This window comes from Epinephelus moara, chromosome 20 (genome assembly GCF_006386435.1).
Source record: "Epinephelus moara isolate mb chromosome 20, YSFRI_EMoa_1.0, whole genome shotgun sequence".
NCBI classification, from domain to species: Eukaryota; Metazoa; Chordata; class Actinopteri; order Perciformes; family Serranidae; genus Epinephelus; species Epinephelus moara.
The window spans coordinates 32,220,730-32,246,501 of record NC_065525.1 but is presented as its reverse complement, the minus strand read 5'-3'; the positions used below and the strand labels follow the sequence as shown (position 1 = coordinate 32,246,501).

Below are 25,772 nucleotides of genomic sequence, written 5' to 3'. Positions count from 1 at the left end.
AGTGATGACAGACAGTAAAGGCGCCACACTATGTACAACTGAAGTCCGCAAGGGCTCAGTCTGCAGGTCCAGAGGGTGGACATCTGGATTCAGCAATTGGATATAGCCTAATCTATGCTGGTGATCCGTCCATAACAAATACTGATATGCATATTTATGATAAATACATGAACAGCACTACAAAATGGCGAACACACTATATAGTGGACTATCTAGTGAGCAGTGAGTTTGACTGTGTGACGCAGCGCTCCCGCGCACGTACGCGTACTTGTGAAGCGCTTTGCGTTGGGGTTGGTTGAAACAGTGAAGAGGTCTCCTCCCCAACACGTGAACTACAGCCTCGGCTTATATTTGTGTTGAGAACGGCAACTCAAGAAATAACCTAACCTGCCCTTTGTTTTTTAAATAATGTTCTTCGTTACTTTCATCTTCACACCTCCTGTCGCCCTTTAGGTAAGGCAACTTGTAGCTAGCATTAGCATTCAGCTAACGTTGATTTGAGCTAACGAACTAGCGTTATGTTATGCAAGTTGAGGAACTTGATTATTTGGAGATGACTATCTTTTAATTAGCTATTTTCGCATCGTGGACGTGTTAGCCAGGAGGGAAACATTAGCAATGATACACAACAAGTAACTTAATCTAAATAACGTAATGTTTGTTGAAAAACTTGCTTTATTCTGTTATCCTAGTGTGGATAGTCATAGCCAGCAACTTCAGCCACCATTTTGCAGATATGCTAACAGCTGTGAAGTGTATGCTGTCAAAGCTGGTGTCTCCATTGTGGAGGAATGTGGAGGTGGATGGAGAAGGCATTTTCTCCGGTACAGCAGGTAAATGCAACACTAAGTGTAACGTCATCTTGATAAAGTTGACTCATTTCCACATGACTGTAGCAACACACCAGCAGGACTGATGCCATGTCTTCTTTGGTCCAAATTTCTTATGCTTGTCAGACATGGAGGACATTCGCCACCTGCGGGGCAGTGTGGTAACCCAGCTGTGCCTCGATTATGGCATGATAGACGATGCAATCTACTTCACCAGTGGAGAGGTGCTGGGCGGGATGCCAATGAAAGAAGGGGATGTGGTGAACTGCATAGCAGTACGAGGTGGTGCCCAAGGGGGATGGAAAGCTTTGAGGGTGAGAATCCTGTGTTTTGCTCCAGCATGAATTTGCAAACAATATGCAGTTTATATTCACCTTGTGTCAGTGAAGTTTGTTTTTTAGGGTTTGGTGAAACAGGACATACAACACTTTGTATATAAGCCCCATATTTATCAAATAACCAGAGTCCAAATGTTGATGCATCTCTTTAGCTGTCTTGTTATGGTACTAGGAGTTGCTAGACTGAGCAGTGACAGAGGCCTATGTTTAAATCTAACCCTGGGATGTCAAACATATGGCCCAGGAGCCAGAACCAGCCCGCCAAGTGGTCCAATCTGACCCTCTAGATGACTTTGCACACCTAATGTTGATGCACATGTGAAGGCTGAGAGGCTTCAGGAGCAATTTAAACAGTGAGCAGATATGTCATGTAAAATACTGCTTTAGGGGCTTTTCCACTCTGACCAGAATACAGCTCTCTTTCTATGGCCATATTTAATGATATTGAACATAATATTATAACAAAATATTGTCAACCAGCAGCTTTAGTACAAAAGAATCTGTCTCAGACTTCTGTCTTAAAACAATATTAGTGGAACCCTGCTGCTGAGGCACTGACAAAACATGAGATTGTAAGGCAGTGGATGAATTAACCTGCTTCTTCAATAGCTTCCACCTAGTGGAAAATTATGAAGAAAGTCACATGTAATGACAGTGAGTAGTAGACTGACTGAAAGTGGAAAAACTAAGATGTACTTTTGGATTTGCACATAATTTTTCTTTCTTCATTGTTTGTTAAACAGATGAATGTTTTCAGAATTTAAAAAAAATAGAAGGGGTTGATATTTTAGGTTCTTATGCAGTGGTTTCAGTGGTCTGGCCCACTTGAGATCAAATTGGGCTGTATGTGGCCCCTTGAGCTACAGTGAGATTGACACCCCTGATTTAACTCATACTTGTTTATTGTTCCCTCTACTTCAGTGAATACTTAAGGAAAATGGTGAACATTTGTCAGACATGCACCATTTAATCCTGTCATTTAGGTGGAGAAGAGCGCAGATGCCTGGGAGGAGGGAGGAAGAAACTCCCTAGAAGATGACACTATGCAGCTGCGACCGCTCATTGGAACAGTCACATCATTTGATGGAGATGGCGGCTACATAAACCAGACAACATATTTCCCACGCAGCAGTCTATGGGAAGGTACCGATACTCACTCTACTTCACACACTAAAGTTGTGAGCCTCTTGACCCCATGATGCCTTGCACAGTGGTCCTTCAGTCCCAGAACTATTCAGTATTTTAGACAGATTTTACAGCTATATTTTTACAGTTGATGTTTGGTTAGCTCTCAGACAGAGTAGATTAGACAAACTAACAGCCACACTAAAATTTATGAGCACTTGGCTAAAGACTGATGTTAATGTTCCTGCCTGTTGGCACACTTTGTGTATTTTCTCTTCTTTTTTTGTCAGGTTATGAGCCAATGAAAGGAGACTGGGTCCAAGCAAAATATTTTATCAATCCTAACCAGTGGACCACCCAGGCTTGTTCTGTGGCCCCTTTACGCTACTGCCGCCTAGACCAGGTAATTGCATCGTTGAACATTTCAGGCTGTACCCAATCATTACAACGACGTCCTTTCTTTAGTACGTAAGTTGCATTTGTGAAAGGCATTGTGCTTAATTCTGACAAAGTGTTAATGCTTAAAAGCCTGTAAAATCCAATTGAGTAACATTAAAACCTCGTTAAGTTATGAATCTAATGATTTTTTTCTCACTCCTCTGCTGTCCTCTGAATGATCTGGTATCTCCAGGTGCAGGTAACTAGTGTGTATGGTAAAATTGGAGTGGTGGACGACAGTGTGTTCTTCAGCCTGGACTCTCTGCTGCTGCCTGCCCACTATCAGCCTTTACCAGGGCACCTGGTCAACCTGGTAATGGTGGAGAGCAGTCAGTCCTTCTACTGCTGGAGGGCCCTGTGCATGGCACCCTGCCTTCAGAGGTATTGGACTTAAATCTTTTATAGGGCTGCAATTAAGGATGGTTTTCAAATGACAGAAAAAGTAAAAAACAAAAAAGCCAGTCACAGCTCTGAAGAGCTGAAGAAGATGTCTGGAGATGTCTTATGTAGTCTGAGTAAAGGTCCAAAACTGGCAAAGCTGGAACCTGATAGATGGATGGATGGATGGATGGATGCAACTTTATTGATTTAACAGTGGTCAGCTGCTCTCACACACAATAAAAAACATATATTCAATAGAGATCAAAATATATGATATTTATAAAAACTTTTTTTCACTTTTTTTAGCTTAATAAATGATCATAATCATTTCAGCTCTATTTCTTAATCAGAAGTGTAATCGTATTTTCCATATTTGTTAAAACTTTAGTGTGGGTGATACAGATCATAATGTTGATGGCTTTTTTTGTCATTATTATTGCAGTGGGAATTCTTCAGCTACATGTCTCCCAGAGGCTGAACTCCAGAGCATTTTGGAAAACAAAGGCGGGCTGGATGTAACAGACTATGGCCAGTTTGGGGATCTGATGCTTGGGGAGACACAAGAGCTGGTGCTCTGGATACAGTGAGTGACCAAAGAACCAAGAAAAAATATTCACATCCAGACTGACGCTAAATTAAAGCACTAGTTACAAACCCCTGTAAAGTATAGGTATAGTTCTTGAGATAAGCATTGGTTATTGTCTAAGAACATTCTTTATACCTCGTCAATCTCAAGAGCTGTGGAGGCATTATGTTTTTGGGTTGTCTATCCACATGTTCCATTCTTGTGAATGCAATGTCATACGAAAGCCCTGAGGGGATTTTCAAATTTGTCACAAGCGTCCACTTGGACTCAAGGATGAACTGATAAGAATTTGGTGTTCACAGGTCACATGTTTTTGGCCACAAGTCAAGAATTCATAAGCTAATTATGACAAAGTTTCACACAAATATCTAGTAGGATATAATGATGAAGTGATGACATTTTAGATTCAAAATATCAAAGGTCAACTTCACTGTGACGTCATGATGTTCTGCAAAAACCCTTTTCTGGCCATGATTCAACATCTTAACTCAGGGGCAGAAGGTTGGATACTGAAGTGGAAATACTAATCTTTGGTGTCGACCTTGAAATTGTGCTGATTGCATGGATCTCCTGTGCTGCTGGGTTGAAGATGTATGTTTAGAATTTGTAGCGTCTTTGCAGCATCATCCATATTTGAAGCATCGTCTACTTTAATAGCCACAACTTGGTAATTCTGGTGTATCTTTGCAGCCTTCATTGGAATTCTAGACACTTTTTGTACAAGTCTCTCAAATCAGAGAGAAAATGAGGACATGTTACAGAGCAAGTCACTATTTCCCCACATAGCACAATGTATTGTGTAATCTTGATCCTTTTTCTCGTCACAGAAACAAAAGTTCAGAGAGCCACAAGCTGAAGTGCTGTGACTTTGCTGGCTGGGACTCAGAGGAGCAGTTCAACCTGGTGACAGTCAAAGGCCCCACACCACTGACACGGACACGACAGCCTTCGCAAGAAAACTGCTCAGAGTCTGAAAACTGCACTGAGTCCTCAATAAAACAAATCAGTGATGCAAAAGAGACAGACAATGAAAATGGTGAGGTGCTGAAGGAGACAATCCATCCCCCTGCTGTAAGGAGAGAGGAAAGAGAAGTGGATATTCCACCAGGAGAGAGGTTGTCTGTTGTAGTCGCCTGCCAAGCAAAGTAAGTTATTCTTTTAAAATGGTTTTAGTGATAACACAAGCAGATCAGAATAATTAGATAGATAAGAATCTTGCTATATAAAATAAGCTACAATGAGGTGGGAAGTGTAAGTGTGAAACTCGGTTTTCTATGCTGTCTGTACAACTAAATTCCACGTGGGAAATTGCTCAGGAGTCTGGGAAGCTGTGCTGAGCTGCTGTTGCTGCACTTCTCCTCTTTCACCATCGGGAGGCGCCTGGATGTCACAGTGGGTAGTAAAGAGGAGGACCTGCTGCAGCCCTCGGTGCCCTACAGTCCCAGAGATGCTCGGCTGGAGCCTACAATGCCTGCTCACGTGATCACTGTCACTGCTCCAAAAGAAACAAGGTATCAAAACAACCTGTTCCATTAACACCTGAGGAACTGAATTGCTTACCAATCTATAATGCATAAATCTAACCCTAATATGAAATACCAGTATAACTTGTAGTGTCATCGTTGCTGCCATTAACAAAGATTTTTAATGTCATAGTTTGATTGACTTCTGTGTGCAATTGTTTTGTTATTTCTAAAACAAAGAATGATATTTTATACAAAATGAATTCCTGATGTCAGCTCTTGTTTGAGAATGAGTTTCCCACCTGTAGGCTTACCAAGCGGCGGCTGCCAAACTTCCTACCTAACTACCCGTTGCCTCAGGCTCTCAGAGACTGTGTGGAGACACAGAGCGACGTGCTGGCAGTTCAGCCCTGCTTAGGAGAGGTGAGCATGCCTGTGATAAAGTTTAGTTGATTATGTAGAATAAGATAATACAAGTTGCAGGTTAAGAATTGGATTATTAGGGCTACCTGCCAATATTAATTTACTCTTTAAATACACTGCTTTCTGAATCAGCAGCCTTACAAAGCAGTGAATATCTGGGATATTTCATGAGCAGGATGATGTGTGATGTAAAAGATTATTTGGAGGACACAGATTGACAGAAAATTGGCTCAAGTGGCTGCTGTTTTGTGTCTTGTTTCCTGTAGTAAAAGAGAAAAAAAAAGTTTGCCTCCAGGGATCAACTGAAATATCACATTTTCTTTCTGCTGATGTGCCTGTTTGCTCAGGTGCTGTCACCATCCAACATGCATTCGCGTTTCTCAGTCCTTCTGTGGCTGGAAGAGCTGAATGCAGAGAGGGAAATGAGAGAATTCACAATCAGCGGGGCCCTTCTCAGGAAAGGCGCGGTCTACCTGCACCTAGAGGTCCTTGGGTCGGCCGAAGGCAGACCCAGTCTCAGTATAGGTGAGGAGGCCTTAGGTGTCTTTTTCAGCATTGTTGAATTGCAGAAGTTCATGTTGGAAGTTTTTTGTGAAACACAAGAGAGGTTTTGACAATTTTTTTCTCTGCAGGTGACAGAATAGTGTTGAAGAAACCACAAAGTAACAGTGTGGTAATGGAGTACGTTAGTTATATCACAGAGGTACGGAGATGTTTGATACTCTGAATCATCTTTTAAGTTATACGTTATCAAACAGAAACGTTATTTAGATCCAATCTAATGCTCTGCTTTGACTCAGATCAACGATGAGACTGTGAGTTTAAGGGTGAACTCAGAGTTTCAGCGCAGCTACCTCGGAGAGCCCCTTGATGTTGAGTTCTCTTACAACAGGTTAGAAAAGAGATTGTGTTTTTGATTTCATAAATGCAATTTACTCATGTTTTTCCCACAAATAATGTGTCAGACTTGTAATACAAGCATTTTGACTGCTTGTATTTCCAGATTGACCATGAGGCGCTGTCACAATGCACTTGATCAGACGAAACAGTTTGGGGAGAGTAAGTTAAGGTTTTATTCGTATTGCTTTAAGTCTTTACAGAATGTGCTTGCTGTCATTTTAGACATGATAAGGAGGACAGAATGTCATTTTCATACATGATATGGCATGTTTTAATCGTTTGACAGCAACGACTTATTTAAAGGTGCAGAGACAATGACCCAAGTAGTGGTTGAAAGGTTTTTCATGATGGAGATGAGCTCACTATATAGTCCTCTATGTAAAACTATACACTATATTGAAAAATCATCCTTTAGTAGGAGAGCACACACTGCCACTGCCACAAACATGCCTCTAGAGGATGCTGTTTGTGTGTCACCTCAGTCTTTTTGTTGTCCCTAGTGAGAATGAGAGAATATGATTGCCTCCAGGGATGAATTAATACCACATTTTACTCTTCCAGCTTCTCTGACTTCCTGCTCAGGTGCTCAGAATCATTTTGACAACCTAAAATTACATGCCTTGATAGCTACGGAGTTTAATAGCCAAAATCCCAATTTAAAACTGACAAGGTTAATAAGTCTTTGTTTACACCTCTGTTTTTTTTAATACTGGAGAGCTTAACACGAGCTTTCATGGTGGTTAGTTTTGACAGAAGTCCATTAAGATTTAAATTGCTGTCACTTTCACATTGTCGTGCAGTTCTCTTCCCCTCCAAAGTGACTGTTCAGACCCCTCAGTGGACAGGAGAGTGGATAGACGAGCCAGACCGAGACAAAACAGTGGAGGACAATGAGGTAAAAGAAATAAAAATAAAAGGCATTAATGTCATTGAGTCTAATTTTAATTAACCCCAAAAGCCTCTGACCCATCTCTACACTGAGAGGACAAGGAGGAAAGTGAGGAGAATCCTGGCAGATAGCTCCCATCCTCTCTTCAGCCAGTTTGAGCTCTTGAAGCTGGGAGGCGCTACAGAGTTCCTCTGGCTAAACTGTGACTAAACAACAGATAATGACATGAACTGCTCTACCGTACTTTTATAGCACTGTATTTCATTTTATTTATTCATCTTTTAAAAATGTATCTATATGAATTTTTATCTTGTGTTTTGGCTTTGTTCATATTTTAGCTCTGTTATGTGTTATGTTATGCTACATCCTGTATGTTGGTGAGCCGAAGACAATTTTCCACCCTGGTGGACAATAAAGATTTATTCTGTTCTATTCTATTCTAATTAAGTGTAATTGTATCCGAATAACAGGCTCCAGCCATGGAAAATGGACAGGCGTCAAGCATTTACATCGACATGAAGTCAAAGGCCACACAGACGAAAGGTACGCGTACAAAATGTTTGATTTGTTACAAGCTTTGTCTGCACATATCAGATAATACTGAGAGCACCGATGACAAATGTGTAATTGCTTCTAGATGGTAGAGTGCCATCCAAACCCATCCCCAGCCAAGGGCACTTTTTTAACCCGGACTTGAACCCCCCTCAGAGAGAGGCGGTGAAGAGGATCCTGGCAGGGGAGTGTCGGCCCATTCCTTACGTTCTGTTTGGACCTCCAGGCACTGGAAAGACCATCACCCTCATAGAGGCTATACTACAGGTACATACAAATTCTCAGAGTTTAATTTTAAAACTCTGTTTGTGGCCACAGTTATAGGACACTGAATTCGTAAAGAAAACTTCAGAACAACTTATTTGCCTGTCATGTGAATTCAAATTCTGGTCCCCTGCTTGTGTGACTTCATAACTCTCTGACTTTCCACCCTCAGGTTTACCACTTTGTGCCCAGTAGTCGGATACTCGTATGTACCCCTTCCAACAGCGCTGCTGACCTCATCTGCATCCGCCTCCATAATAGTGGTTTCCTGCATGCTGCAAGTTTGGCCCGTGTTAACGCATCCTCTCGGCAGGAAGAGGTACTTAACTGCATCAAGGAAAAGAAATTCACTGCAGTTTCTTTGGCAGCATTTACAGTGATTAATAATTTACAATGTGTATGATCAAAGGGAAAATATGCATGCTCTTGTGTGCAGTAAGGTCGGTCCAGATGCCACTGCCATTCGGCACCGTGTTGGGTGGTACAGTTGCCAGTAATCCTTTTTAAATAATAGATGAGGTTGTGATAACGTGCCTTGTCTGCATTTACCTTTCGCACATTGCTTTATCATCTAAAATTCATGTGCCATGTTGATGTTACTATTTTTATCTTAGTCTATCCCAGAAGTGCTTAGACTGTACTCGAAGGCAGGAGAGGACATCCGTCATGCCTCCTTTCACAGGATCGTGGTCAGCACCTGTTCCAGTGCCGGCATGTTCCATAATATCGGACTACAGTAAGGCCCACTCTGTAGTAGGGGAAGTTGTGCACAGTTTAAATGAGCAGCTTTTGTCTTCACCTCTATCTCCTCCTGTCTCAGTTCATTAACTGTGGATTTGTTTTTCCTCAGAGTGGGACATTTTACCCATGTGTTTCTGGATGAAGCCGGCCAGGCCACTGAACCAGAGTCCCTGATCCCCATGAGTTTTGTATCGGAGAGAGATGGACAGGTCAGCAGGAACACACACGCAATGACTACAGTCACACCTTAAAGGCTCTCTCCAGTGCCTCTGTCTTGTGTGCAGGCATGTCATCATTAGGTATCGGATGTAATTTACACCAGCCATGTTTCCGGTGTGGATCAAGTAGAGCCACGGTTGTACTTTTTAAAAGTCTTTTCTCTAGTGAGCCATAACAGTCAGATTGTACATTTGTGTTCTCACACTTTGACTTTTTTTAGATGAAGAGAGGGTTGCAAGCCACAAACAGCTATTTCTTTGCCCCTTTCCAATCAGGCTCCTTAGATCAAATCACTGATATATGGAGTCACCCCTAAACAAAACAACACAAAATTCATTATCGAAAACCTGCCTGAGCTTTACAGATTTAATAATGACTTTTTTCCCCCCTCACCTGCTTAGATAGTGTTGGCTGGAGACCCCTGCCAGTTGGGTCCAATAGTGAAGTCCAAGCTGGCAGCTGCCTTTGGCCTGGGGGTGTCTCTGTTGGAGAGGCTGATGGCCAACCCACTGTACTCCAGACACGAGTGGGGATACAACCCCAAGCTGGTTGGTTTTTTAAAGCTTATTTAAGGTGTTATTGGAATCAAGTTATTACAGTGACATATATCAAGATAATAAAAATGTTTCACATGCATGTATAGCATTTTTATCTTTCTTAATATATTTTAGTGCCATTGTTGATAACAGTTAGTTAACAGTAGAAGTGCGTAGAGGAATGTTTCGGAGAATACTTGCATGTGCTATTTGCATAATTGTGGCTGATCAAGCTGCTCTCTTACTACCACAGGTGACAAAGCTGATCTACAACTACCGTTCCCACGAGGCCTTGATCACGCTGCCTTCCAAGCTCTTCTACAAGAATGAGCTGTGCTTTAAAGCTCAGAGGGCCGTAGTGGAGTCTCTCTGCCAGTGGACATCCCTGCCCAAAAAAGGCTTCCCGCTCCTCTTCCATGGAGTCAGGGTGAGTGGTCTTTACGCTTACAATGAATTATAAAAATTTGCATCCACACTGAGTCACCAGTTTATTAGGTAGGGCCCTATCTTACAGAAGACTTCCTAGTAAGAGGAGTTATGCAGCGTAACTTCATTGATTATTTCAGAAGCTAAAAGTTTAGCTCTTTTTCCTCTGTCAAGTTTATAACTGCACTAAGTTGTTTTTAGTTTTGCTGCTTAAATGTCCCATGGTATTCACTGCAGTCACATTACTGCTCTTAAGACAGAATCTCAGCAGAAAACTGCTTGCTACTCCAATTTGACGAATCCGCCATGTAATAGTGATGTAGGCACACCAGACTGTGTAAGCGAATGAGAGATGACAATTCATGTTACACCCTAAACACACCAATGATTAATTAAGGAACTAAATACAGCCTCTTTGCTGTTTGCACCTTACTTTGCGCCCAGATTATGCACCGTTTAACTAGCAAAAGTAGAGTAGACGAGCCTAAATGCATGTGCGCCATGTACTTTATAGCACCATGCACTATACATAGTTTAAATAGGGCCCTAATCCTTAGGCTTATTAAATCACTTAAGTTACTTGGATATTTGGCTGCCACATTTATTCCAGTGATTTTGCTCTGCCCTAGGGCACAGAAATGAGGGAAGGTAACAACCCATCATGGTTCAACCCCATGGAGGCTGTACAGATCATGCTCTACTCCTGCCAGCTGGCCAAGAAGCTCTACAACCCTGTGGACGTCTCTGACATTGGCATCATTGCCCCCTACAAGAAACAGGTAAGACTGTACTGTACTGTGTGTTAGGTCAAGTCTCCTATTAAAGCTTTAACACACTTAGTTGCATCAGTAAGATATCCTTTATTTTTCCATCTTAGTAGAGTTAGAAAAAAGCTATTTCAGTGTCATTTCACATTCAACTCCATGGAAGCTATAATGGCTTCAGATTTTTTAAATGCCCTTGAACATTGTAACTCAGTAGTGTCCTTGTTTTTTTATTACTCTCCAGTGTGAGAAGATACGAGTGCTGCTGGGTAAGGTGGGCCTGTCTGACATCAAAGTGGGCACTGTGGAAGAGTTCCAAGGACAAGAGTTTCTCGTCATCATCATGTCTACGGTAGGCAACAACAGAGTTTGGTTAATACAAGTTACAAACATTAGAATGTGCTTTCTTCGAAATGAGAGATCCATTGTTTGACTTTGAGTGGCATCTACTTTATTTAAGTGCAGATTCTGTACAGCAGTACATCACCTTTTGTGATTACAAGTATCAAACTTACATCTAAATACATTTTGGCTAAATCCAGACGTCTCAGATGTGGAGGAGATTGTGTTCTGAATGCTGTGAAAACGAATTGTGTTTAGTACAGACTTCAGGAATGGTGGTATATCGGGGCGACCTCTAGCTGGTATTGTGCACCCCAATGTAGTCCTTTGCAGCGGCCTGGGTTCCATTCTGACCCATTGCCCTTTTCTGCTTGTCATCCCCACTCTTTCTCCCACCTTTCCTGCCAGTCATCAGCTGTCCTGTCGATAAAGAAAGAACAGAAAACGGCCAAAAAAAAAGCTTTAAAAGAGACACAATGGTGGTACATTTTTAAATTGTTATAGCACCACCATGTGGTCAGTTCATGTATTTTTTTTTCCGGGGAGGGGATATTGAACCTACCTCTGCCAAATTTGGCCAATGTAGGTGTTGCAGTTTCTGAGATCCTGATAAATTTAGTGCAGAGGAAAGGTTTTGTACTAATATCATACACAGATATCTTAGTTGTTGTGGTCAGATAAAAATCCATCTTTTGCTTTTGCCTAAATCACAGCTTGTCACTCTATTAAAAACGAGTTTGCTGAGTTTGGGAAATGAAATGACTTTAGCTGTCCGTCCTGAGTGTTTGAATTTGCTGATTTGTCAGTGTTCCCCTTTTCCCTGTTTTAAACTCTCAAGAAAGATGTTAAGTGGGGTTGGGGTGTAGTGACTGTGGCGGTAGAGGGCAACAAGGCAGCACCTATCTCTGTTGCTTGTGCAGCCAAATGATGCGTGAGCTTGTTGCTTCACATACAGTACAATTTCATCCAATAATTTTTGTATATTTTCAGTATTCCTGAGAAATCACTCATCATCGTTGGCTAACTAAAACCAAAACTGTGCCTTTTTATCGTATTGGTAGTGTTTGCTTATATGCAAGATGGAAACTAATCTTCCAGGAAGTTGGTGGCTGGTGAGATGACTGAATTCCTTTATCGTGTGTTTTCTTCTTGGTCGACTTTGGTGTGGAGCAGCACACTCTGCACCATGCTGAAAACATTCAGAAAACATGTTGGGGTCGGGGTTTTTTTTTTATTGAAAATGCAAATGACGCCATCCATTTCAGATTTTAAAAAAAAGTCTGTGGAGCACAAACATCAATCATAGTTTATTCCCTATTTTAGCAACTACTCAGGTCATTTCATTCTCTTATAATATAGGTGCGCTCTAACGAATCAATACAGAGCAATGATTTGCAGAGTTCGCTCGGCTTTCTGTCCAACCCCAAACGCTTCAACGTGGCCATCACTCGTCCTAAAGCCCTGCTGTTAATCGTTGGAAACCCCCACCTTCTCATCAGAGTGAGTGACAAACACTTCATTTGATCCTGCATTTTAGAGAATATATATTTTTATTGATATATGCATGTTATAAATCCAGCCTTTTAAATGTCCTAATGTCTTTTCAGGATGCATGCTTCAGGGCTCTACTGGAGTACTGTTTCATCAACGGGGCCTATCTGGGCTGTGACCCCCCTCCCTCCCTAAGGGACTCTCAGATGTATGTAAACTGATCAGCCATCATAAAGTCTGTATTCATAATGGATATTTACACTCAGAGGCTGCTTTAGTATCCCCACATGTACAAAGTAATGAAATCCAGGACAACTGTTCCACTAAAGTCTGCTACTATAATGTCCAGTCATGTTGACACTGTCACAGGTGTTAATAAATAATGTTTTAGCATTAGTTGATGTTGTACAGTACTGTACTGCATTATATCCAGAGTTTCTAATATTCTGTCCTCCTCATGTATGGACATCTGGAAGGACAACAAAGGGTAAACGTGTATCAATATAATATAGTCCAGTATAACGCCACCTTCTAACTGTGACCTCAGTGATAAACATAATTGAATTTACACATTTCTGACAATGTCAGCAAAGAAAATGAACATTAATCTTCACATTTGTAGCATTTATGGCAGAACTGTCCCGATGAATTGCAATGGATTGAAGGGGTGTTCCTAATAAAGTGGCCCCTGAATGTATGATTATAATGCTATACAGATTAGATCCTGATGTAATATTAATTGACCTTTTGCTAAGCCCTGCCCCTTTGCAATGGTCTGACAAGCTGTCAGAGTAAGCATGGAGCCCACACTGTGACTAACTGCACTCCCTGAGGAAATATTATCATATTTTGGGAACAATGAAAGAGTGATTCCAGAGAGAAGCAGACAGAGGGGTCTACAGTCTGTGTTTGAAGGATATATCCAGGATGTCAAACTGACTCAGCAGCAACAACAGGTTAAAAAGACAAAGATAGTTAGAAGCTAAAGCCGAACTATAGGCTACAGATCACAGTGTAAAAGTGAACCACCACATCACTGCTGATCGCCACACAAGACAATGAATATAAATGATACTGAACCAGCTGTGTGGCATCACAGTGTGTGCAGATGAACAGTGTTTGGCTTCACCCTCGTACCACTGCCAACACCCGGACCTCTGCTTCCGGATGGGCATACAGTGCTCATCTACGCACACTGTGATGACACACAGCTGGTTGAATATCAGCAAAGTTTCCCTGCTTCCCTTCACTGGTTCCTGTACAGCAGGGTCGGTCTTTGTTTCACTGTTATAATCATTAAAAGCAAAAGCAGCATGTGTATACATTCAGTAGGCTATATCTTCAGTAGCTAGCTAGCTAACCCTACACTTTTCAGGGTTTGATTTTGGTTTTGGAACAGGGAAGAAACGTATATCTTTTTCCAACCTCTCCAGGTAACGAGTATCATTAATACACGACGTGGCCCAGGCACAACATTTAGCTCCAAATCCACAAAACCAGCCTGAAGATGAAGGAAATTAGAGTCAATGGAGCACAGCTGTGTTGTCGGACCCTGGTCTGAGCCAACCCGATGTTACGTTATGATTGGCCAGTCTGTGTCTGGGGGCGGGACTTGGCAAGGGTCAATTGAAAGCATGAATTGCTGACAAACCAGTGTTTTGTAGGAACCAGGTTCCAGCCAGGTTCTGTACTTTTGGTGTTTTTAATTCCATTAACAACTAGATATACCGACTGTAAATATATTTTTGTTTCGGTGAAGTTAAATCTGCTTTAGGTTGTAAACATTTCCAAGACAAGCATTTATTTAGCATACTTTATGTGACCCAAGTAGTGATGAACCCACGTCTTTATTTTCACCCACAGAGTTGCAGAGGAGCAAAGGACTGCATGAGAGGACGATGTAATCATGGATGGTGCACCCCGGCTCCGTCAGCCTGACTGTCTTATCGTGTTCTAAGTTTATTTTCCCGTCACATTTTGTTGCCTCTCTTTTGACTGTTTGCAAAGTGATCTGAAAGCTGTCTTAATCATTGCTGACTGAACTGGTTTGAAAAGAGAAATTTCTTGTTTCAGTGAAAGCCAAACGCAGTTCCATTCAGGGGGGGTGGGGTAGGAATAAACATGACGCTCATGTACACTGCACAATTATTTCTGTGTCCTGTGATTATTAAGTTGATGTGCTTGACTGTGCGTAAGATTTTTTTTCAATTAAACTGTCGCAGATTATGGGTATATTACTGTGAATTGCGTCATAGCAGCTCTGCATTGTTCATCTGCCAAGGCTGCACAATAATGCTACTGAAATGATTTGAATGGCAGTGGCCTGGTTTTGAAGAGCGGTAGCAGTTTCCCAGTGCTTTAGAATGAGCTCTCTTGAGAGTTCAATATTAGTCACACAAGTCAACATTTTATGTAGATAAGAGACTTTTATTGAACCCATACCGGGGGGATTCACTTGATACAGCAGCTCAAAAGACAAAAGCAAAGGAAAATGTGATTGGGAGAAATTGAAACAAGATAAAAACACGCCAGAAATAAGCTTAATATTAAAGCTACACACACTATATCCAGATTTTGCTTATATAGACACTACACAGATACTATTTGTCCATGATGAATGTCAGACTTATGTTCAGTGTGTTACCCTGGGTTAGCATATTGAGTCGATCCACAGATGTTTCCGGGGGCAAGTTGTCTGCTCGCCTCGGCGTGGCAGCGTCTGCCCACAAGGCCCGGAGACTGGATGTGACAATTGAGTGCTACTGACAGTCTGCACAGGGACTGTCAGTCCTCCTGGAGCCCAGCAGGATGGAGAGAGGGGAGGGGGTGGGTTATAGGAGGAAGAGAAAAGAGGCAAACGGGGGTTCCACCTCTTAAGTTAATGAGTCTCTTATGTGCAAGGAGAGCTTTTATCTGAATTCACTGTGTTGTAAGGCAGGCCAGCTCAGACACCCTGTCCCCCCTCCTTTCCTTCCCAAACACACCTCTGTCTTTGATGTGTGTCTCAGGTGTTTGTTCTGCTGTCCTGCTCTGCCAGTGGAGACTGTACTGTAGAGGGAAAATACTCCAAACAGAATTTATGTTATTCTTTTCAAAGTGTTTTTGGCAATAACTTGCATCTCTACAGACATCCTTTTTAGCTGGGTATTGGAGCAGTAAGAGTAGAGTTGACAAGATCTTCAAGGGACATGTTTGAAGTTGGTCAAATGTCACTACTGTGGGGACTCACTATGCGCTTTTAGAACCTTTTAATATAGCCCTTTCAAGGCTTTATTTTAATGTAAAATTACTACATGTCTCATGGTGTGCTTTTGTTGTTAAGATGACATTGTTTTATAATTTACTATGTATGGAGCAGCCACAAGATTTCTCTCTAAATGAAAGCACCACATCTTGCCTCTCTATCTTCACCTTAAATGGAAAGTTTCTCAAAACTGAGCCGTGATGGTGAATGATTAAGTCTTGTTTACACCGTGCAAAAACAGACATTTTTGTTGTTGTAAATATGACCCATTTAGCAGCTATCTTTGCTAAAGATGACTGAATTTGGAAAGGATGACGTGCACCAGCAGAAAAGATCCCTGAATGTAGTGAAAACATTGACTTTGCAGTTGCAGAGAGAAGCATAGACGTGTTTTGGTTCAGTGTTTGTGGCCTTATTGTTTGCCCCGCCCTGACCTGTTCCCACTTTCCTACTGTCTTCTACCTGTACCTTCCCAGTTCCTTTGTTCTTTGATCCAGATCAAACCTGAGACTGGTTATGTGATCTAACTCAATTTCAGAATCCTTTTTTTTTTCTTCTTATTCTTTTGAACAACCCATTTTCAGGATTTGATCCCATCCGATAGCTGAAATCCGATCAGATTGTTTCTGAACAGCTGAGACCATCTGCTTATGTGCCCTTGTGGTTTCCCTAAGTTCTTGGTTATTTTCCTGCTGATTGTTCCTGCCTGTTTGCCTGTCCATCTAATGTTCACCTCATCTACCTGTAAGCCTGCTAGCTTCACTATAAGTATCTTTTTTTTTTTTTGCATCCACCTGCCTGTTGTTCTGCATTTGGGTCCTCCATGCCTGTGTTGCTCCAGTCAACTGTGACAAAGATACACACCAACATGGAAATATGTTATATGATAGCAATTAATTAATTTTAGGGTGGATTTCTTTTAAGTTAAAGTCCTGATGCAACTTCTGGCAGCGCTGAATCCAAAGAATTACTTCGTACAGGGTTCCTGCCAATCATTAAATAGTTTTAAAAAGCATTATATTAATTGATTATTATAAGAGTAAGGCCTTAATTCAGTGGTTCCCAACAAGTGGGTCACAGGCGGGCCCACTCTGAATGGACCACAAGTGACTCACAATCGTGTCAAATTTGTAAAAAACACTTTATTTTTTAAGTACAGTAAATTTCCAGCACATAGCTTTTATTCTGAAGTGCTGTTTTCTACTGTAAAGTGAGTGACTAACAGACAGCTACTTGGCAGAGACAGCAACCTAGCTCGACAACACGGCCAAACGCAAGTATGACGCTAAATGTATTAAACCGTGGGACCATTAAAAAGTCTTAAGTCTGACTTGCCTTTAGCGGTAGAAGCCCTGTAAGTACAAAGTCTGGGAAAATTAGTGTCTTGTATGTATAGTGAAAAATGGCAATGCAGTGTTGTGATTTCAATATAGATTTGGCCAGATTTTTAGCCCAAAATATACAGTTTTATAGCTATATGAATTGGAGCGGGATGACATTCAGTAGCAAAAAGGCCAACGCATAAATCCAATGTATATGTTGACTTTGAACCTGCAAAAACAATGTTTGATTCCATGTTAAGTAAGATGCAGCAGTTCTGTCTGTCGTAGGGGTGAGGCATGTTTGACAGACAGGTGCCTGACCATTCATCTCATACTCCTATCACCTTCTCATTAACTGCGGCAGGGGCAGGCAACACATTACCAAGACAGACACAGTGTCTACAGGGCAGCCATTAGGCTCAACAACAGACCCCTGCTGGGCTCCTGGCAGGGGGAGCTTGTTAAATGTGTGGGCCTATTGTTCTCCTAAATTGGTCTGTGACTCTAATTGCCCAGTTAGTCCCCCACTTACAGGCTGCACTCGTCTACCCGAACTGGAACCAGCCTCCACTCATCAGATCAGGCTGTAAAAGTTGGCTTCGCTGGGGCCGATGGAGGGCTGTGGCTGGCTGCGAGAGCACAGACCCTGCTGCAGACAGGGCCGGTATACAGGCGCAGAAATGAGAGCAGGGCCAACTTGAATGGGGTTTACTTTGGCATGTCTGAATCCACAATGAGCATGGCAGGCTGGGTGGGATAGAGACCTCTGATTCATGAGGGATAGGCCTCAAAAGGCCCAGAGGCATTGGCCCCAGATACACATCTAAATCTGGAGACAGACGACATCCAAACAAATCCGATGATGCTGTAATGTAGTTCTATTGTTAAAGAGAGAGCGAGACAAACTAGCACTTAAGTCTGTGCCTCTGGTCTGCATCTCAGGACGAGATCTCTGGTGTCTTGCATGGGATGTTGGCATGTCATGACTGAGTGTGTATGCGTCTGCGTCACAGCAGACTGGCTATTTGTGGTGATAAGTACCATCCAAGTAATTGAAATCTCGTCTAAAGGACATTTATGTGTATATTACTGCATTAACTCATCACACAGATCTTTGTGTCGAGTGCCATGTGCAGTACAGTGGCTGATGATGCATCAAACACATCAGCCTAAAAGGTAGCCTAATAGTATTTTGCATATGTTTGTGTTATTGGCAGATCAAAGCCAGGTGAGCCAAAAGAGACGCTGCTTTGCTAATGAGAACTGGAGGCTCTGCCGATAAAGTCCTCCAATTAGAAAGCAGGGACACATGAAAGAGACTAGCAATATGAAAGAGACTGCCTGTCTGTCTACAGAAACCTCAGATGCATTTTGTGACCCTCAGCAAAGCCTCTTGGTGGGATTTGGTTGTTTTTGAATATCAGCCAATGTGAAAAAAGAATATTTCACTTATTGTGCTCAAAGCAGACATAATATAGGGAGTGGAGAAAATATCATTCACTTATGAGGTAACTGAGTCACTTTGAAAAACTGCAAAGATTGTGTGCCAAGTAGCAGCACTTAAGTTAGACACATATTGTAGATACTTTGAACACCACGAGTTAGAGTTTTCAGTTTCTTTTCCATGAGGTGTTCACATTATAAGTCCTCCTGGACTTACAAAAGCAAATGAAGCAGATTCTGTGACTGTACTTCACTCAGTGAAAGCTCTGTTGTGATTGCCCATTGTCCCCCCTCCCTACCCACTCCTCACACACGCCCTCCATCTGCTTATTACCCCCCCACTGTCTGCAGTCATCACAAAACAAGCCGTTGTCTCCAAACACATCGTCTCTGCGTCTTTGATAGGTAGTTGATAACAGACTTACAGACTGATGGGGCTGGCTGACCTTGCTGTATATAAAGCAGGGAGGGAGCTACACAGTCATTCAAGGACAGAAGACACTTCTGACAACAAGGCTCATCTGTCTACCTTGAGGACTCTGTGGATTTTGGGAACTCATCAGCATGGCTGTGTTCTTCAGTGTGGCTCTCCTGGCTATGACATGTCCCTCGATTGCATTCGACATGGGTCAGTCCACTCGTTGCGTCACCATCCCCAACCAGATGAAAGTCTGCAAAGATGTTGGATACTCTGAGATGCGGCTGCCTAACTTCTTGGGTCACAGCAACCTGGAAGGCGAGGTGGTGCCACGTTCGGAGGATTGGAGGCCCCTGCTGCAGACAGGCTGCCACCCTCAAGCCCAGGCCTTCCTCTGCTCCCTCATTGCTCCTGTCTGTCTTGACACGTAAGGAGATTTTACATTATGTGTTCTTTTAACTCTCTTTATTTTCTGTGAACAAACTTTGCTTTTATCATTACAGAAATTTTGAGTACACTGTGTAACAGTCTGTCTTCCTTTCCTTCAGTTTCATCCAGCCATGCCGGAGTCTGTGTGTGGCAGTGAGGGACAGCTGTGCCCCGGTGCTCGCCTGCCAGGGTCACCCATGGCCCGAGGCACTTGATTGTGACCGCTTTCCTGCCGAGGAAGACATGTGCCTCTCTCCTCTTGCAAAGTTTAGCCACTTTGCCAAAGGTATGCATGGATCACAGACTAATTACTAGAACACTGTTTTACTTTACTGCCTTGTCACTTCATTGCCAGAGAGGACTACCAAGGGCTTTCTCTGTTAGATTTTCTGTAATTACTCTGCCCTACAGTTTTGTTAAATTATGTTTAATTTGTTATTGCAGACTTACCCAAACCTGCCTGCCAAAACTGCCCGTCTGTGGAGGAGGCTCCGGCAATGAAAACAGTCTTGGATGCTTTTTGCCAGAATGACTTTGGTAAGTTTCTGAATTATTTCACTGTGCTGTGGTTTGGTGGTGTGGATTCTGTTTGTGCATGTTTTTTTCACAATTGTGTGTAATTTTCCAGGCGGATGATTAATTTGTTTTCCTCCTCTCCACAGCTGTGACTGCCAAACTTCATCGCCATCGCCTACCCGTGACAGAGCCAGAATTTGAGGTTGAGGGCCGTGTTGAATTTATTCGCCAGGGACCTCTCCTGCCTTACGACACGCAGCACCTACTCCAGCAGTGGCTCCTCATCAACCTGCGATGCGCTAACGCCCTCGTGCGCCCTGGACGCTCACAGCTGTACGTGCTGACTGGTTCTGTGCAGCCTGATGGCACCCTCGCTATCAGCCAACTCTTCCCTTGGCACAAAAGAGACGCTAACATCGCAGTGGCCACTCGCAAGTGGAAGCACCATAGATGTTGAGTGAACTGATGCTTACATGTAAAAACTGGAGCTCTGAATCTGTGTTTGAAGTGTAGACTCGCACAAGAACAAATACGATTCCACACCTGAAACACAGTTGATTTAAGACAAAATCAAGCAGCAGTTTTGAGATGGAGAGTGTAAGCTAAATGGATATAAGAGCAGAGCTGGACATCATCATCCTTTGCCTCCCTCAGCAGCTCAACATCTCATCCCTGCTCTGACAGCACACAGTAATAGAATGCACTCAAACCTGTACATAGTATTAATTAATGTAAATTGACTGTAGAATATATTTTCTATAAGAATATTGGTGTATTTATGACATCTTTGTACGTGTAAAGATGACAATAAATGTTTTTTTCTGCAAAATAATACCATTGTATGTGTCATGCTTAACAGTAACACTTTCGTTGACCCTACTGCTCAGCCCTCTATAGACCTGTGGCAACTCTGACATACTTTGTACAGCAGACAGTAGGAGTGATGAGACTGTTATCACTCATTTCTCCACAAGGGGGCACACTAATGGAGAAGCAGTGCATTGGCTCATTATAATAGTACCATGCCCCCTTTTCATTGCAGGTATTGAAAAGGTTCAGAGATAATGTATAATGCAGTATAAGAAAATTACAAAATGCATGCATTCATTTAAATGTGAATTAAACTCCCTTTTCCCTCGATACACTTTAATAATAATAGTAATACATTTTATTTATAGGCACCTTTCAAATCACTCAAGGTCACTTTACAGGCATAAACTGGTGGGACAGTGAGGGACATTTTCTGCTTTGCATTTACAAATTATTCATTCCAGAATGTAGAAAATGGCTCTGTATAAGAAGTAAACCTGTAGAGTGACTCATGACTGTATTCACTGTAGATGGCCTGTGGTCTTGGCCATACTATGCAGCGCTAATGAGAAGATAAATCACCCACTTTACATTTGAATAGCCTCGTTTTCACTACTAGGCTGAACACTTCTACCATGGGTCGTTAAACAATGGGGTTATTCTATGCCTTTGTGTGCTACTATTATTTTTATTGTTCTGTTTTGCTGCTGACGGATGAGCTGTCTTTTAGTTTACAATAAATGCTGAAGTGCTGAATGCTTTTAAGTGATTTAGATATTGTTAGTTCACCAAATTGGGCTACAAATTTCTCAGATATATGAGTTAGTAACAACTTGATTTATCACATCTATTATGCAGGCATACTGGTAAAACAAGACAGGACTTCTATGCAAATAAATCAGGAGGTTTTTACTGGGTGCTGACGCATCTGCAGATCTCTTCCTCTCCAGAAGAAACAGACCCAGTGATTTAAACCACTTTTTAACACTGCTCATCATAGAGGGGCTGCTAAATATGCTGGCTGGAATGAAAACATGAATGGGCTTATCTAGAGCCAGTGTTTGGTTGGTGTGTTTTTGGGCTTCAGTAGAAACATAGCGTACTCCATGGAGGAAGAGCAGCTCCCTATGCAGATATAAATGGCTCATTCTGACATAAAAAATCCACAATGATTCTTACTTTCAGATGACTATACACTAAAGAAAACATACATGACAACATATTCCATTTCTGCCAATACATCTCCCTGAATCAGGGGTAGGCAACCTGCTGCTCTGGAGCTACATGCAGCTCTGAGGACCCTCTCCAGTGGCTCCCTGTGGCTTTGACGTTAAGTTATCTATATTTTTTAACATTCACATTTTCATTTTTCATTGTCGTAGGTCTAAAGTGATTATTGCATTGTACAGTTGTAAAAATGTGTAGCCTTTACATGGAATAAAAGAAGTTTTAACGTTTCATCGACTAAAATGTGCATCACACCTCTACGACCTGGTGCCATTTACTCAAAAAAGGAAAAGTTGTGGATTTAATAATATGTGGACAGATTAATTTGCTTTCACCACCAATGCTGCAAGGTTAAAGAACTAAATAATTATAAGTAGCTCACTGCAAAGTAGCCACCTTGTAGTAAATCGTATTAATGACTGCTCATTTAGACGTACTAGTAATATTGATGGGCTAATTTAGACTTCACAGGCTGTTACCTTTTATCAAATATGTTTTGCAGCTCCACGCTGATTTTTTTCCTTCTTTTTTTTTTATCCAGTAATGGCTCTTTTAATAGTGAATGTTGAACACCCCTGCACTAAATCCTACACACTGGAGCCTGTATCTCCTTTTGTAGCAGATTTTATTACACTTAAGAGAAGCACATTTGGACGAAGAGCTAAGCACAGTTATACAAGTTTTTGTTTATGTCATACACTGAAATGCTTATTACTTAATGTTTCATTATTACCTACTACGCCTGTCTACAGTGTGTAGTATTTTTTGCGCCTGGGTTCGCTTTGACTGCTCACGACTGAGCAGTTAATTAAGCGAAGCATATGACGTACAAAGAGAAGAATTTATCCTGTATAAACCAATTTGTTTAATCAGCAACTCCTTCACTGTGTGAGTTGGCCTTGGCAATAGTACCTCTGGAGGGAAAGGAGCTCTACTCATCATCTGGTCCTCCACTGCGAGAAAGGAACCATGAAAAAAGGTAAGATGTCAAAGTGACATATTAAATGCAAAGTTTTTATTTATATGTATTGCTATGATCTTAAGTGACTAAAAGTTTTTCCTTCCAGTTTGGCTTGCTGTTCTTTCGCTGGTGTACCTGGAGCTTTCCATGACTGTTGTCACTGCTCCGATCTGCGCCTACGGACAGGCTAGATGCCATGTTCCTTCCCTGGCAGATCTCTTTGACAGGGTCATACAACAGTCCTCAAGAATGCACGGCATCTCCAGTGATCTGCACTCTGAATATGTGAGTTCTTTTAATTCAGCCCTGACATTGACCATCCATCACCATCCATCAATCCTTTCTACCGCCATTCATCCATCATCAGTCACCCTCGTTTGTGTTTTCAAGCACTGATATCACCATGTGTGATTCGTGTGTCCGTCTTTGCAGGAGCAATATTTCTTTCCCAGGAAGAATCTCGTAGGAAAACACAAGTGCCACACATATGGCATCCTAACACCAGATGATAAGGAGAATGCTCAGAGGCTGGGGGTAAGCATTCATCTTATTAATATTAGATATGATGATATCACTGCATGTTGTCAGAGATAATATAAACTTTACCGTCAACTTATTCAAGCAACTCTTTCATGTGCAGCGAGAACAACTGACGGAGGTGATCCTGAGTCTGCTGGGGGCCTGGGGCGACCCCCTGTCCCAGCTCTACCGCAGCATGTCTCAGGATCAGAATCAAGACTTCCTCCACCACAGCAACAACAAGGCATTGGAGATCAGTGATATGGTGCACGAGCTGAGGGAGGGAGTGGCAATAATGGCTGAAAAGGTAAGGAGCCACTCATGGTTGTAGTGATTAAATGTTACATCTGCAGTTTGTAACTTTTATAAAAATACGCTTTTGTCATATCTAAGACAAGTGTCCCTATATCCTGACAGTATTATATGAGACAGGTAATCTGTAGAAAGAAATCATGCACCCTTGCCTCCTCCTAGTGCCTTTAACAGTATTTGTAAGTATCCACTGCAGCTGAAGTAAAACAACCAATCAGAGCTGACAAATCTCTAACCCATGTCAGTCACCTGCTGCCAAACTCTCAAACTAGGCAGTGCTGATCAAATTTGAAGATTTTGTGACTGCATTGCCTATTTCTCAAATCAAATGTTTCATAAACTTATTTTAGTGTACTGTTTAACTGTAAAATGAGAAAGTTTGGTACCTGTAGCTAATCAGTACTAAAATATAGGCGAGAAATAGGCAATGCAATAACAGAATCTCGATTCAAATTTGATCAGTGCTGCCTAGTTTGACAGTTTGACCGCATCTCATGTGCAGTGACTGACGTGATTGATAGCTGGCTTAAGGATCAGGCACACTAAACCGACATCAGAGAATGAGCAGCAACTAAAGCGGGATTTATACTTCTGCCTCAAATCAACGCGAACAATAACTCATGTGGTAACAAAACATTTCTGCTCAAGAGCTCAATGGCTTAGAACTCTGTCTTGACTCAGTCTGTTTGTTTAATTTCCTCACTTCAGTTCTTCTTATCATGCATTGAGCTGAACTGCCAATCAGAGTGACTTCATTCACCAATGGGGTCCATCGTCTCTGGTGGAAAAAATAAAGCTAACAAGGGTCGATGAGAGCCAGCAGTGCGGGACACACCTCAAAAACTAGGGCGACAGGCTCTCACCGACGCCCTGACATTGATCAACAGCCGACCTTCAGCTTGGTGCGACAGGGACTTTAGAGACTCCTCGGTTCTGATTGGTTGTTTTCATTCAGCTGTGCTGGATTCTTGCAAATGCCATTAGAAGGACCAGAGGGAGGCAGAGGAGCATGATTTTTTTTCACAGATTATCCGTGTCCTGTACCATTGTGTGGATATAATGACAGTTTTAGCAAATATGACAAAAGCTATTTTTTATAAAAGTTACCAACTGCAGCATTAGGGCTTGTTTATTTGCAGTGTATCTAATTTTAGTTGAAATATTTGACTTTATTCAAGTTTGTTTTTTTTGTGACACTGTATGTGTCCTAATGCATTCCTTTAAAACATTAATTATGTACCTGCAATGTGTCTTCTGTCTGCCTCAGATGAAGCTATCAGGAGTGCTCGGTAACACTGTGGGATCAATCGCTCCTGAGAGTGCGGTCCCGTCCTCTGCCTTTTCCTTCTACAAACAAGGAGAGCTCAACTCAGTGGACCATCATGACCTACTCCACTGCTTCCGCAGAGACTCCAACAAAATCAAAAATTATCTCCGTATCCTAAAATGCTCCATCCTTCCTGGACTGGACTGTTAATAATGATAGCAAATTAGTCTAGTGTAGTATCTTCAAATATTAGCTGACTAGAAGAGAGTCTTTTTTTGTCATTTGCCTTTAACTACATGTCATGTTCTCACTGTCCTGTAATGGGTGCATTCATTATAGAGGATTGTCCGTGCCTCTTGTAGTATTATGTCTGTATTATATTTGTCATAGGTAATCAAACAATTTTGCATTGAAGCATCGAGCATGAAAAGGCCAAAAAATAAATTTGAAGCAAGCATTATCGTTTCTGGTCATTTTCTTTTTGATGGGGAGCACACGCTCTATGTATTTATAGAAATGGTAGATGGTGTATACTGGAGTGTTCATCAACATGGAAATGTTTTTTTCAGCACAGTAAGAATAAGCAACATGGAAAT

The 25,772-nt window shown here is 41.9% G+C and overlaps 3 protein-coding genes across 3 annotated transcripts; all 3 read left to right on the top strand.

Annotated features, from left to right (window-relative positions):
- Positions 1-307: 307 nt before the first annotated feature.
- mov10l1 (Mov10 like RISC complex RNA helicase 1) lies at positions 308-14,838 on the top strand. Its single transcript, XM_050073269.1, has 27 exons — positions 308-453; positions 693-833; positions 957-1,144; positions 2,152-2,311; positions 2,584-2,696; positions 2,925-3,112; positions 3,555-3,695; positions 4,526-4,843; positions 5,015-5,209; positions 5,470-5,584; positions 5,932-6,109; positions 6,217-6,287; positions 6,385-6,476; positions 6,588-6,643; positions 7,285-7,379; positions 7,844-7,916; positions 8,011-8,192; positions 8,362-8,508; positions 8,804-8,925; positions 9,040-9,139; positions 9,551-9,697; positions 9,939-10,112; positions 10,741-10,890; positions 11,120-11,227; positions 12,577-12,717; positions 12,825-12,916; positions 14,572-14,838. The coding sequence occupies exons 2-27, from the start codon at positions 737-739 to the stop codon at positions 14,597-14,599; spliced, it is 3,471 nt and encodes a 1,156-aa protein (XP_049929226.1). The 5' UTR covers positions 308-453; positions 693-736; the 3' UTR covers positions 14,600-14,838.
- A 4,389-nt stretch (positions 14,839-19,227) lies between these two features.
- szl (sizzled) lies at positions 19,228-20,870 on the top strand. Its single transcript, XM_050073270.1, has 4 exons — positions 19,228-19,562; positions 19,684-19,850; positions 20,009-20,101; positions 20,227-20,870. The coding sequence occupies exons 1-4, from the start codon at positions 19,282-19,284 to the stop codon at positions 20,535-20,537; spliced, it is 852 nt and encodes a 283-aa protein (XP_049929227.1). The 5' UTR covers positions 19,228-19,281; the 3' UTR covers positions 20,538-20,870.
- Positions 20,871-23,086: 2,216 nt separating this feature from the next.
- Positions 23,087-25,521, top strand: LOC126408197 (prolactin-like). The gene is made up of 5 exons (XM_050073622.1): positions 23,087-23,096; positions 23,185-23,363; positions 23,511-23,612; positions 23,719-23,904; positions 25,177-25,521. Exons 1-5 carry the CDS (start codon positions 23,087-23,089, stop codon positions 25,384-25,386), a joined length of 687 nt encoding a protein of 228 aa, XP_049929579.1. The 3' UTR covers positions 25,387-25,521.
- The last annotated feature ends 251 nt before the right edge of the window (positions 25,522-25,772 follow it).